Source organism: Melanostigma gelatinosum (genome assembly GCF_949748355.1).
Source record: "Melanostigma gelatinosum genome assembly, chromosome: 11".
In the NCBI taxonomy this organism is placed as follows: domain Eukaryota; kingdom Metazoa; phylum Chordata; class Actinopteri; order Perciformes; family Zoarcidae; genus Melanostigma; species Melanostigma gelatinosum.
Window position 1 is genome coordinate 17,099,171 of NC_136644.1, and position 14,113 is coordinate 17,113,283.

At 37.2% G+C, this 14,113-nt stretch overlaps 1 protein-coding gene across 2 annotated transcripts; it reads left to right on the forward strand.

Moving 5' to 3' along the window:
* Window positions 1-11: 11 nt before the first annotated feature.
* LOC306785020 (leucine-rich repeat LGI family member 2-like) lies at window positions 12-13,265 on the forward strand. Of its 2 annotated transcripts, none has more exons than XM_079279245.1 (8): window positions 12-84; window positions 7,650-7,721; window positions 7,892-7,963; window positions 8,269-8,340; window positions 8,466-8,537; window positions 9,149-9,318; window positions 10,379-10,543; window positions 10,970-13,265. In XM_079279245.1, exons 2-8 carry the CDS (start codon window positions 7,654-7,656, stop codon window positions 11,803-11,805), a joined length of 1,455 nt encoding a protein of 484 aa, XP_079135371.1. In that variant the 5' UTR covers window positions 12-84; window positions 7,650-7,653; the 3' UTR covers window positions 11,806-13,265. The 2 variants fall into 2 exon arrangements, with proteins under 2 accessions (XP_079135371.1, XP_079135370.1); XM_079279244.1 differs by lacking the exon at window positions 12-84 and adding an exon at window positions 7,204-7,473.
* Window positions 13,266-14,113: the final 848 nt, after the last annotated feature.

The window sequence follows — 14,113 nt, forward strand, 5'->3', positions numbered from 1 at the left end:
GGTGGTCCTCGTTTACGATGTTATCCCGACACAGGACGGAAAACTCTGCAGGCTGGGGGACGTGGGGGACTGAGAGCGAGAAGGGTGAGTGAGTGAGTGGGAGAGAGAGAGAGAGAGAGAGAGAGAGAGAGAGAGAGAGAGAGAGAGAGAGAGAGAGATGGGGGGGGGGGTCCCAAGGAAAATCCCACGATGATTTCTCTCTCTGAAGTGAATCTCAGTGTTGGGAGGCTGTGTACCAGTTCAAAACGTTTACAATTAGACATTTTCGAACTTTGTAGATGAAGCACGAGGACTCATGAAACTAACCTCCAAAAAGTGCCAAGATTCAGCACCTTTCCAGGAAGAACAGCTCTCCTCTACGAGTTTCTCAAAGCTGCTCAAGCTATTTTTCTGAGACATTGTTGCATTTGTCAAAACTTTACAGAAAAGTTTATAGCACAACACAGCTGTCCCTCATATGACTTAAGGAGAGACAGCAGTGTTTTTAAGATGTTCTATAAATCAGGCTATATATATGAACCAACTCTTCTGTAGAAATCTTCTGACGATAGATAAAGCTTGGTGTATGTAAATCCTGGTGAAGTTGAGAAAAAACTAATCTTGAGAAAACAGCCTTTAAAGGTAAAATGATCTACATTTTGCAAGACACCACTGGTGAATAGGGTACATTATTTTTTAGATGTCAACCATGAAGCTTCCCCCAGTTGATTACTTTTATCAAGTGTGCATTCTACCGATCTTCTCTTGATCTAACATGTTGACTGAACACATTCCACTCCTGTTCTCAGCATATTAACATGGTGCCAAGTTTGTATGTGCAGGAATATACACAGAGGTCAAATTGTTACTGTATTGTGATCCAGTGATGTCTGGGTGTGCAACGAATGCTGGAATAAATATTGTATGAAAAATGCACTAGCGACTTAATATTGGCACTGATAATATTTGTGAAGCGGAGAACGCCATCGATGCTCTGCCCTCTCACTGAACAGCTGCCTTGTCTTGATGGAGCAAAATATTCCCTGCCAGCTGGTGCCAGTCAGCTAAAAGAATTTACTACAAGTTCATCCAGCCATGTGTAAATGTATGAGATTCATGTCTAATCTGTTGAGAACTTTTTCCCACTCCCACCACTGGGTCACGTAGGACTTACAGGCAAAAAGTGGATGAAGGTGTTTGACAATAATTTCAGTTTATGTCGCTGTCGGGGACAAAGCTGAATAATGTAATCTCTCACAGTAATGATCGAGTCATTAGGGCTCTGTCTAAGTGTTGAAGACACAAGTGTTGTTTCTGGACAGGGCCCCAGATTGGTGGTATGCAAGGAGGGGTTGGGCCAACAGTTGCTCCATGGAGGGTACATTGACAGCAATATCAAGGGCAGAGGCCACTATAGTTTAAAGCCTTTGTTACCGTCAAATCCCACTTTTACCCAGAGTGTCATTAATGTGGTGCAATAATAGTAATAATAGTAATCCTTTTCCTTACATTTAACTTGAGGCACTTTTACTTGACTTGAGTATTTTGATCTTATGCTATACTGAGGGTTACTCCACTTTTCAGAGAGAAATATTGTACTTTTTACTTCTTACTTGAGATTTTACATGATACTCTTATAAAATAATACACATAATTTCGCAAAAAGGCAGTGTATTCTCTGGGCCCCTTTAAAAAATGTATAAAGAAAAGAAATTTGTGTAGTAGAGATTTTTTTCCTTCTTTCCTCTCCCATTAATCATCACTTGACTTCTCAGAGGCATCTTGTGACGCTTTGGAGGGGCTCAACTCATAGATTGGGAACCGCTGGACTAAAATACTCAACTGTATATGATGTAGTTAAAACTAGTTACAACAGTAAAATACTGCTTCAATATTGATGCATCAGTAATAACAATATACTATACATCACTCACTGGAAAAGGACATTCATGTTGATCTTTTTAGTACATTTAGCAAAGAATACTTTACTTAAATGCAAGTTCAATCCAGGACTTTTACTTGTGATAGAGTATTTTTACATGTGTGTGTTGGTAATTTATTTGTCATGACTGTATGTGTGCCTCTGCTGCTGTGCAAAGACAAACAGCATTAAACTAAAGGTCATGACTTAAGCTTACTTGTCACATCAACAAATTACACCTATAAATGCTATTAAATCACACAACAGTGCGTGATTCCTGATATGTCTTGTATTCAGTTCACAGTTAATCTTCTTCGTCGAATGTTGGAATTTTAATATTGACAAAACAAATTAAAATAATCTAATTGCACAAATACCATGTAATGATTGTACTACCAGTGGATGTACTTTCATAATGAATCTCATGTGGTAAAACAGTGCTTGTGTAGTCTGTATGTCCTCGAAGTCAGAGCTATTAAAGATTTGATTTTCAATTCATGTACCAAAACATGAACACACGCATGCAGCTTGAACTGACCTCCACAAAGCTGATAAATTTAGGCAGCTATTTCAAATGCGGACACCACTCAGTCACGCAAGCATGTTGAGATCAGTTTCTTACAGTGGCTACATTAAAACAGCAGGTGTTAAATCATGAGCACCATTTATCAACGCCACGAACCGTCCGTGTGAAGACCATTTCAAGCCTCGCTTCCACCCTTAAACACATCAGGTGTTAATACACAATACGTACCTGCTCTAAAAATAACCGATAGGTTGAACAGAGCAAATCTTCCAGCGTTAACGAGTGTTGATTTTAGAGTGACAGATTTTCAGAGTTTGACAAGTGTTGGTCAGACAGTTGTTTATCCACTCGCAGAGCAGACGTGGGCCTATGTGGGCTGCTTGAAAGTGTTTGATAAACCGCCTGTGTGGAGGCTGGACTTGTACGGTGTTTAATTCTAAAAAAGTTAGCTGACCAGACATCTTTAAATGAAATGAATCACAAAATGGAAACTGTAAATGTTAAAGTAGGAGATGGAATACACAACACGGTCTCCTAGAAAGTAAAAGCCATCTAAATCTTTTTTTAAATAAGGAAAACAAAATCTGTAAATGAATCACCGGTCTGTTCAAACCCACAGAACTCTATTTTTAATTGTAAAATGACACACGAGCGTGGATAATATTTCCATTTGGTGAAATGGTGTAGCCATACAAATCATGAGTTTATCTTCAGTTTGAAGATTTCACTCGATGTAAACATCGTAGCTTCAAAGAGGATTTGGAACAAGCTAAAATATATCTGAATATATAGAATTATATATATATATATATATATATATATATATATATATATATATATATATATATATATATATATATATATATGCAATACTGTCTTAAATCTGAAAGCTTCTTGACAAAACTGTATGTGAATGAGTTGATTAATTATGGTTGCTTCCTTACAACAAGTAGAAAAACATTTTTATTATGATGGCTTTCTCTTGATTTTGTAATATATTTTGAACACAGACTTGTTGAATATGCATAATCCTGGTATGATGTGTTTGTGTTTCCTGCTGATCGTGCTAGCAGCGCTGGTGACTCTCTCTCGACTCCTGAGCCTTCTGCAGCTTCTGAGTGGGAACTTGAGAAGTTTGAGACCTTGAACACCTGCTGTGAAGCAGTCACCAGGAGCCAGACACCGCACTTCTCCAGGTTTCCCCTCCCAACCCTCAAAGGTTTCATGTTTCAAAGGGTGAAAGGTCATCTTTGGATTTGAAAGTGTCATATGTGAGCTAGTTCACTAGATGTCAGGGATTAGAGCGTTACCCTAAACCTCGGACGATGACAATTCACTTAAGGAGGATAAATGATCACTGTGATCAGGGTTTAGCAATTTGTAAATATCACAAATTGGAAGAAGCAACCCATTCATACCAATATGTTAGAGCAATATTGTTTCATGTTAAGTAAAGTCAATTGTATTCAGATAAACCAAAATAAATCAAACGACCATCGGATGGCATCAAAGTCAATATAAATCCTGTGCTGTAGTTCAATTTAAAGTATCTGCAAATGCAACTGCTAATAATACCATTAAATCTGAGTATTGTACCAACAGACCAAATGGTAATGGTACAATAATAATTATTACTGGATCCCAGAATCACCACACACTAAACTGAACGTATGGTCTGCTGTCAACATTTACTTTTTTTACTATTTACTATTTTTATTTATTTATTTTGTGAATACTGTAAAAAGCTGCCAAAAATGTAGTACAATTGAATCTGTGATATTAGCAATACAAAAAAATTAATTAGTATCTTTAAAGGAAAGTAAATTCATCTGCATTTGCAGTTTTTCCCTAAATAAGATATGTTTACAAAACCCAGTCAATATTCTTAGGTATCACCCAAACAACGAACAATGATTTCGTTTTTATTTACTCTTTTCCAATACTATTGTGAAGTAGTAGGAGCAAGTATGTAAGTAACACCATGAGTGTTGCATGCGTTGGAACACATTATGTCTGACTCATTGATTATTAAAGTTGTAGACCACTGGATGAGATCATTTTGTTCAGCCAAAATCAAGGTTAAGGTGAAGAGAGCCTACTGAAATGATAAACAATGTTTTGTTTCGTTTTGTTTTTTTAGTTTAGTTTATTTTGCACAATTTAAAAAATACTCAAATTTAACAGAGATAAATATTACATAACGTAATATTGTTAACAAAGTATTTTTTACAAGATATGATATGTAATAATAACAATACTTTCGAAAAAAATGAAAGAAAATGTGTGTGTGTGTGTGTGTGTGTGTGTGTGTGTGTGTGTGTGTGTGTGAGAGTAAGCGGGGGCTTGTGTCGGCTTGTGTTAAAGGGATATTGGTTCATACACCTGCATTAACACCTAAACAACAGTAATGCTACAAGTCCCTATGAGTGAAACAACTAGATTGACCTGCAAATTAATGTTTCACCTACAAAAAATGAATTAGTTTATCCAAAGACGAGTCTTACTTGATCTACATAATGCTATGATACAAAATCTTTGCCTACATTTAGTAAATCAAGCAGGTTATATTTTTGTCAGTGAAGACAGGACATGTGAGACACGACAGAACTTAATAACTTCATAAATTGGGTGGCATGACAGGTTAAACACAACAAAAAAAAGCAAATGGTTCGATCCTCGAATGTGGATGTGTGTGTAGTCTTTTCTGTCGGATTCCTTTGTTTGTTTTACAACTTTAGGAAAATATGCCAGAGATATTACAATAGGAGCACTTATTCCATTTATTAAAAATGTTTCATTACAAGGAGTCCTGTTTCATCTGACACAAAACCAAATTCATTAAGTATCACAGACATCCAGAACATGAGCAAAATGCAATATTACAGTGATGGTTGGTTAGAAAGAAATAGCAAAGAGCTTTAGCGTCCTCTGGTTTCAGCTTGCACGTGTCCTGAGTGTTTCAGGGATACTCTAGCCTAAAAACATGCAATGCTATGCAGAGCTGTCATGAGCAATGGCAGCAATGGCAGACATGTACGGTTGCCCCCTTCTGGCAATGGGTATTTGGTTTCACTCATGTTCTTAAACTACTGGTCCTCCAGCAAAGGTCAGCACCTTGTTAGGGCCTGCTGCAACAACTAACAAACCTATTGTGTAGTAAATACTTCTTTCTATGAATAATGGTACTATGTGGCTTTCAAAGATAATTTAGTTCATTGTATCATATGAGGGTCATAATTGTGGATTGCAAAACCACAAAGTATCAAGTGAAACAAAGTGTATCTTCACTGTGTCTTCATCATTTTCTTTTACAAGATTCAATACGAAACCTTTATTATTTATTGGTTTGTAATTTCCATACTTTATTGACATCAATCTAATACATTAAATATGTAATAATTTGGTAATAAACTCAGTTTATTTTAACAGTTACAATAGTGCAAATACTAAAAACTAAAATTAAAATAACTGCAGAAGAGTAAGAGCCTGGTGCTGGTGCTCCAAACGTTTTGTATGAGTTGAAATCCTTTTTTTTTTTTTTTGAATGATTGATCATTCATTTTCCAGAACAAGTTACATGGTGATATTCAGAAGATTATGAGCAACATTTTTCTCATGTATGACGAAAAACTATAATGAGGTATAATCTTAAAAATGAATGTCCCTGTGCACTGTTACGCTCATAACACAAGACAGTCAGGTTTAATGCCACTCCAGAGGAGGACAGACTGTTGTGCAAGCGGGGTGGAATTGAGAATGCTTATTGTTTTACTGTCCTATCTATTCGGACAATAAGGGTATAAGGGTTGCATGTTTTAGTAAAATGACCACTATTCATGTCTTCTTTTTACTGGATGACGATTGAACTTGAGTTGTGCTTTGGGAGGGAACCTTGTTTTGTAGCAAATTGTATTTGCCAAGGTTGGGAGAGAAGGCAGAACATTTAACACCATAATGAAATGTTATGAAATCTTCGACCACTGCAACTGTATTTTTGGTCTCTTGGTGAGGGTTGGGCATGAAGAAAATCAATCAAATATAATTCAAAATAATTCAAACTGATACAATAGAATAAAAAGTAAAGACTATCAAAGACAGCTGATTACTTTCCCCCTTTGTTAACAAATCTGTAACTTTTTCAGACTTGGAGTTTGGTGATCGACAGCTACCCTCTAGTGGTACGATGACGGAACAGCATGTGTGTGAATTTGCAGCAGTTGCTACAGTGTAGAGCTCTTGGTTATGTCTATCCCAATCAAAATGAGCTGGAAAACGAATAACTGTACGGTTTAGAGGACATTATTTGATACGTTTTTGGGCACATGCATTAGAGAACATGATTTGTATGTAATATATTGTCTACAGTCTGCATTAATGCATTTCCCTCTTTATGGGACTTTCCGTGATGAAGTCAAAATACTCTGGTATGCATAATGTGTCACGTGATAAAGTATGCGTGTAAAATGTGTTATTGCTTTCCATGGTGCTGAAATAATCAGTGTATTGCATTTGTGTGCTTTTGTATCGCTTCTGGTGGTGTATTGATGTCCTCTTCTTTATTGTCAAAAATATGTTTCATGACAAGTATTCATTTAACAACGAAATGTAGAGAAACTCAAAACGTTAAAGTAATTATTTTCCAACTAATTAGGCAACCATTGTGATGACTTCACAATCACCCCCCCCCCCCCCCCCCCCCCCCCCAAACACACTGTCCGAAACCGAAGCAGCCTTCCGGGACGCAGCCGTATCAGTCTGTGTCAGGACTTTCCACTACTGCAGCATTTTGATGTCGCCCATGCGGGTTAATTAAAGCTGCTGCTAGCACCAACCACAGCCTCATTTGCTATTATTGACATTCAAGAAGCAACATGACATCTACTCAGCGGTGGCTACTGGCCAGTTTTGCGCTTCTGTGTGTTTATGGAGCAGTTGAATCTAAAAGAAATTTCAAATGTCCTTCAGGATGCTCCTGCACCAAGGAGACCATCATTTGCGTCAATACTTTACAGATCCCACGGACTGTACCCAATGAGATCAACTCACTGTGAGTAACACGTCGTATTTGTGGATTATTTCTACAGTAAAGCACAAGGCAATCGATGTTGCGTTCAAGGAGACAATTTGCTTGCTACTCGGTGCTGCCCTGCGGAGTTGGCTGCTGGTGTGTCTGGCACTGATTGTTCAATACGACTTTGTTGTGTATGCGTTTTCTTTCAACAGGAGCATGGTAAATGGATCTATTTCTGAAATCACAGAAGGGATGTTCTCACTGATGCCTTCTCTCCAGCTGTTGTAAGTGCTATTTTTTCACGTGGAACTAAAATGTATTCATTGATCAGCAATTTACATTTTAGGCTAATTGTACAAACAGTGCAACACACACAAACAAAAAAGGAGACAGATCAATAATTGTTCATCATTAATTATTTTAGTTTGGGTGTTTTTTTATTTTTCCTCTGCAGACTCCTAAATGCAAATTCTTTGACAACAATCAAAGATGATGCGTTCTCTGGCCTTCCACATCTCGAATATTTGTGAGTACTAATTGATAAACTTCCTGTACCATGTATAATGACTGTTTTTGTGATTTTACAACAGTCAACTTGAATATACCACATACTAATTGATGATTCTGTTGAAGGACTGTATTACATCATGGTGTAAATACATCTGCAGATTATTTCTCCTCCTTCGGCCCCACCCCTCAATCTCCAAAACCCTATAAATTACCCCTCTGTAATATTCTGACATGTGTATTGACATTTGCAGATTCATCAATATGGCATGATATAATACATGACTTTGCTTTGATAAACGTCTGTTTTGATGAGTTGAACAGATTCATTGAAGGGAACAAGATTGAAATGATCACCAAAAATGCCTTTCGTGGTCTGCGAGATTTGACTCATCTGTAAGTCTCTTGTTATTCTCTTAACCACCCAGCATCTACAGCAATAACACTTTCCTACAACAGAGAGTGACTGACACAATTACAACAATGAACATTGTTCTGGTCTCGCTGTGTTTCTGGTTTAGATCGCTTGCCAATAACAAGATGAGGTTTCTGCCAAGGGATCTGTTTTTTGACTTGGATTCGTTGCTGGAACTGTGAGTAAGCAGTTGTGGTGTCAGCAGTGTGTGTGTGTGTGTGTGTGTGTGTGTGTGTGTGTGTGTGTGTGTGTGTGTGTGTGTTGTCTTTTTCCATACTGCGCTCCTAAGTGAAGTGAAGTCTCTGTTCTCCTGTATAGTGCATTACAGTTTCAGGTTGGCTTTCATTTGTAGCTTTTTTAAATCATCTTTTAAAATACATTTGAGGAAAAAAATGTTGCTACAAAGATGCAAAAGTGCTTGGCGTGAACAAACCTATTTGTTTTAAACTGCAGCTAAAATGGTTCACGTATGTATCAAACAGTTACCCAGTGTCATATAAGACTTCATCAAGCTAAACCAATTACTGTGAATTCTTGTTCCTGAAAAGTTGAGTTTGGAAGGATGCAATGTTTTTAGCCTGCAGCATTATTATTTGGACTATCATGAAGTAGATTATATGTTAGCATTGTACTTAGTTTTGTCACATACAAGACCATTTTAAATTACTCACTCCAATGTCTTGAGCCTTTGAGGCATCTCAATCTTTTCCTCTTGTGAATATAAAACATGGTGCATATTTTATTGTTCAGTAAATATACCCAGACTGATTTTGTCATGTCATACATTAGGGATCTGAGAGGCAACTCTTTCCAGTGTATTTGTGAGAACAAGTGGCTGATGATGTGGCTGAAAAACACAAATGCCACAGCATCAGATGTCTTCTGCGCAGGCCCCGGGGACATGAAGGGCAAGCGGCTCAATGACCTTCCTATTCCACCGGGCGAGTGTATCTCCACAGGTAAAATGACAAATACACTATCAATGGCTCTCATGAGCAGGCACAGGCCCAGCTAAAGATGCAATGGTAACAAAAAGAAAGAACAAAAATCAATAAAATTGTTAAATAATTCAACAGGACTGCATTCAAAAACAAACATGATTACGCCAGGACTATTAATATATGTGCCTCTGAAAACACTCATGTACACACACAAGCACACACACAACCCACACACACCCACTTTGAGCTAAATGCTTACGTCAGCATTCTAATTGAAATGCTTAGTTTAGTGTGCTAGCATGATAACATGAGCTAATTAGCACTAAACAGAAGGCACAGCTGAGGCTGATGGGAATCTCATAGTTTTCTAGCTATATTTCGACTAGATGCTCAAGGAAAAATGTAGGGAATCACCAAAGTTATTACAATTCATCCTGTGAGGAACATGAACGTATGTGTTCAGTTTCAATTAAATCTGTCCAATAGTTGTTGAGACATTTCACTTAAAACCCCAAATGTCAACCTTCTGCAGGCATTATAGGTAAAGTCATGTGATTACTAAAGTCAGTTGGTACTGTGGGTATCTTTAACACATTTCATGAGAATCCATTTAAGTTGCCAAGATATTTCAGTCTGGACCAAAATAACCAACGTTGCCATAGAGCCACTAGCATGGCTAAAAATAAAAACAAGAAAATGGAAGAAAGATAAGATTGACCTTGCTTTTTTTCTATTAATTGAATATTAAATACATTTTAAATATTATTGTGGTGGAGCTATTATATGTTTCCTTTTCCTCAGTTACACTGTCTTATCCGATTATTATAGGGAAACAACGTAATGTTATTTCATGTACAGTACAGGCTTAATATTAGTATGTTGTAAAATTCTGAAATGTTAAAAAATACAAAAAAAACAATTTACGTGTTTGTTTTAATTAAAAAATGAAAAATAATGAAAACGTTTTTCATTCCTTTTAATATAAAGCATGCTATATTAAAATAAAAATATTGAACAATAAAATAAATCAAGATATAATTAGATTTTGATGAGTTTCTTTTTTGTCTGCATCTCACAGACTTTGTGCGTCATCAGTCCATTCCCATTCAGTCCATGTCAGCGGACATCTTCACCTTTAAAGAGGACATCTATGTGGCGATGGCTGCCCCCAACTACAACAGCTGTGTGGTCATGGAGTGGGATCACATTGAAATGAATTTCAGGAAATTTGACAATATAACAGGTTTGACTGTATTTTTCTTATAGTCAGAAAATTCTCATAAGACCAAAAGCAATAATTAATTGATTGAATGAACAAGTTTAGCCTGATACAGGTTGTTCCTTTTTATTGTGTTAAAAACATGTTTTTAACACAATAGGAACTAATGGGCATCGGGGCTGAGAGCCAAGGACAGACGGGGAAGTCGAAAAGTATTGAGCCGCCCAGTCATTTCAGTTTTTTGGTCTGAGGATGTGTTGGCAATAACAAATAAATATATATATGTGTGTATGTAAGCATGTGTATATATGTATGTGTGTGTGTGTATATGTATATATATATTAAGGTTAATTTAACATTATGAGGAAATTATCATTTTATTGTCAGCTAATGATCAACTTAAACTCAATTTTTGCGTCGTATTTCCACTCATCTTTTTTATCCTCACAGGGAAGTCTGTTGTTGGCTGCAAGTCGGTTCTGATCGACGACCACGTCTTGATAATTGTTACCCAGCTCTTTGGTGGCTCCCATATTTACAAGTTTGACAATCGGCAAAACAAGTACACAAAGTTTCAAACAATTGAGGTCTTCAACATCTCGAAGCCAAATGATATTGAGGTCTTCCAAATGGACGGCGAGTGGTACTTTGTGATTGTGGACAGCTCCAAGGCAGGTTTGTCTACTCTGTACAAGTGGACGGACCAACCAGACCGCAATGAAACTGGTTTCTACTCCTACCAGTTTCTACACGAGTGGTTTCGTGATACAGACGCTGAGTTTGTCGAGTTAGATAGGAAGTCCTATCTTATCTTGACCAGTCGCTCTCAGTCACCTGTCATCTACCTGTGGAACAAGAGCACCCTGAAGTTCATATTTCATCGTGAAATCACAAATGTCGATGACGTGGTGGCAGTAAAAGCTTTCCGGGTGGAGGATGAGCTGTATCTGGCCATGACTTGCTACATCGGTGACTCCAAAGTCCTCAAGTGGACCAATAAGCTGTTCACTGAGGTGCAGGCTCTACCTTCTCGAGGAGCGATGATCCTCCAACCTTTCACCTTCACGGACAAGCACTACCTTGCTCTTGGCAGCGATTATTCTTTCACACAAATCTACCTCTGGGATGTGGAGACCAAAACGTTCCACAAGTTTAAGGACATTTATGTGCAGTCGCCCCGATCCTTTACAGCGGTGACCACTGACCGGAGGAATTTCATCTTCTCCTCCAGCTTCAAGGGCAAATCAATGGTTTTTGAGAATATTATTGTAGATTTGAGCTTATAATGTCTCGCAAAAATAATGGCTTATCACAGTATGAGTTTGTCACTCAGATCAATATTTGCGTGTATGCTACAAAGGAGTCTCAAATGCTGTATATCTTTCTTCTGCAATTAGATATATCTTTCTTGATTTGAGACAAACATCTTTGGCAAGTTCATATGTATTTCTAACAATTATGGAGATATGACAGGTCCAAAGTAGTAAACTGAAGGCTGACAGGAATACAAACAAATTGTAACCATTTGAAATGTAAACAGCATGAAGATATTGTTATGGCATACAAGATATTATCTTAAGAGGTGTTGGCTTTAATCGTAATTATTTTAAGCAAACAATGGCCAATGCCCCCCACACACAGCTTGTAAGAAACGTATCCATTAATGGTTGCATAAAATGTAAAGACCATGTGAAGTTCGTGCTCATTCAAAAGTGACGATAAATCTCTGCACTACTCTACAATGAAAAAAACACAGATTTTTATGTCGCCTCAAAGTGAACACTCAAGGTGTCGAAAAGCTGTTTAAAGCTTTTCTGATTGGCCACACTTGATGGTAGGGGGGAAAGGGTTCTGTCATAGAGACGGGCGAGATGCAATAATCATTTAATAATTGAGATGATGGCACACTCTTTCCTGTAGGTATTAATGGTATTGCACTCAGTAACGTAATTGTTACTGTTGAAAAGGAAAGAGACAGCTCAAACCCTCCTTACATTCTCACTTCCTCTCACCTGGTCAAATTGCTTGTGAAGTGGGTGTGCTTGTTGGAATGTCTGTTTTAGAAAATAACAGAAATGGTTGGATGTAGGTAAAACAACAAAAAAATGGGGAGTGGGCTAAAATACTCGAAGTGATTTGTTTGAAACAATTGGAGCAGTCAGTCAAAAATGTTGAAGCCACTCATCCCAGTCACTCTCATGATTTAAATGTGCATGAAATAAAGGTTTTCTTCAAAATATTTCAACCAAAAATCCAGATGAATGTATTAGCTACATATTATGAGCTTAAGCCTAACTGCACACCAGTTATAACAAGCTACTGTATTTACAGAGTGCCTGATTAGTGTCAGAACTAATTATAATTTAATCCTGATTATGCAAAATGTATAATGCTGTGTTGCTCTCAATTACAACCACAAGGATAATTGTGTGTTGCAATGTGACTTGAAATGATATTTACATGGTCCTAAGACACAAACGTGTGTCTTTACAGATCTTTTGATATTTTTCATGTGTTGTACAGAAATTAAAGTGTGTTTGGCTGACGTTTTCACACACAGAACACTGGCATGATGTGCAAATTAGGCCATGGTCTCTGGAGACTGTCAAACATCTTAAAGTCACAAAATGTTAACAAGATCTAGCATAAGCAATGTGTTTTTGTTAGCATTTCAGATTTCTTGGGAAAAAAAACATGATTGTCATGTCCTTACTCGCAATGATGTATATTTTACACTCTACTAAGCTCAAGCTACAGCTGTGTAAATGCTGTGTGAATGCAATAAAAAAACATTTAACCACAAGCATTGTATTTGTGTTCTTCGTTCTTTGCAGATGGACAGATTGTGAAATGTGTCCATAAAGCAAAGACCAAGTCAAGTCAAAACCATACGGTTTACTGATCTGAACAAGAATAGACAGAGTGTTTGTCGTTCTTTGTTGAGTTGTTCTGTACGAGGCACTGCTGCCAAGTAGCCCATACGTTTTCTGTTATGAACAATCAACAGCTGAACAACCTGGAGGTGCGTGCTTTCACCACATTAGGAACATATGCTATGCACAAATAGAGTTTCTGTCAAAAATGTATTTCATGAAAGAGCCAAATGTCACAGCATGTGGTTCCCTCTTGTGCACACTATGAGACAGGATAATTGCAATATTAAAATGTGACTGGATACAGTACATCCTTGTATTTTAGGCCTATTGTATGTGACATGAATTGACTATTTATTGAGACATACGAAAACATTTCTGGCATACTAAATAGTATGATAGTATGGATAGTAAACGCTCAGATTTATTTACAGGTACAATTGCAGTTGTATTGATGTTTTTATTCATTTAAAACGTCTGGTTTGCATATAAAAGTCACCAAACCATAAACTACAATAATTGTCTTGCCTTTGTTGTGCATTGAGAGTACGTTGTGTTCAAGTAATTTATGCCACAAAATACACACGATGGGAAGCCAACGCGTGTGGTATTAAATTGATGGATAAGGCATTATGATATAAATGATCAAAATTTCATATGAGCTTTATTATTTTTGAAAATGTATCGTCGACATACCGTTATCAGTCAGTGCCCAGGATTA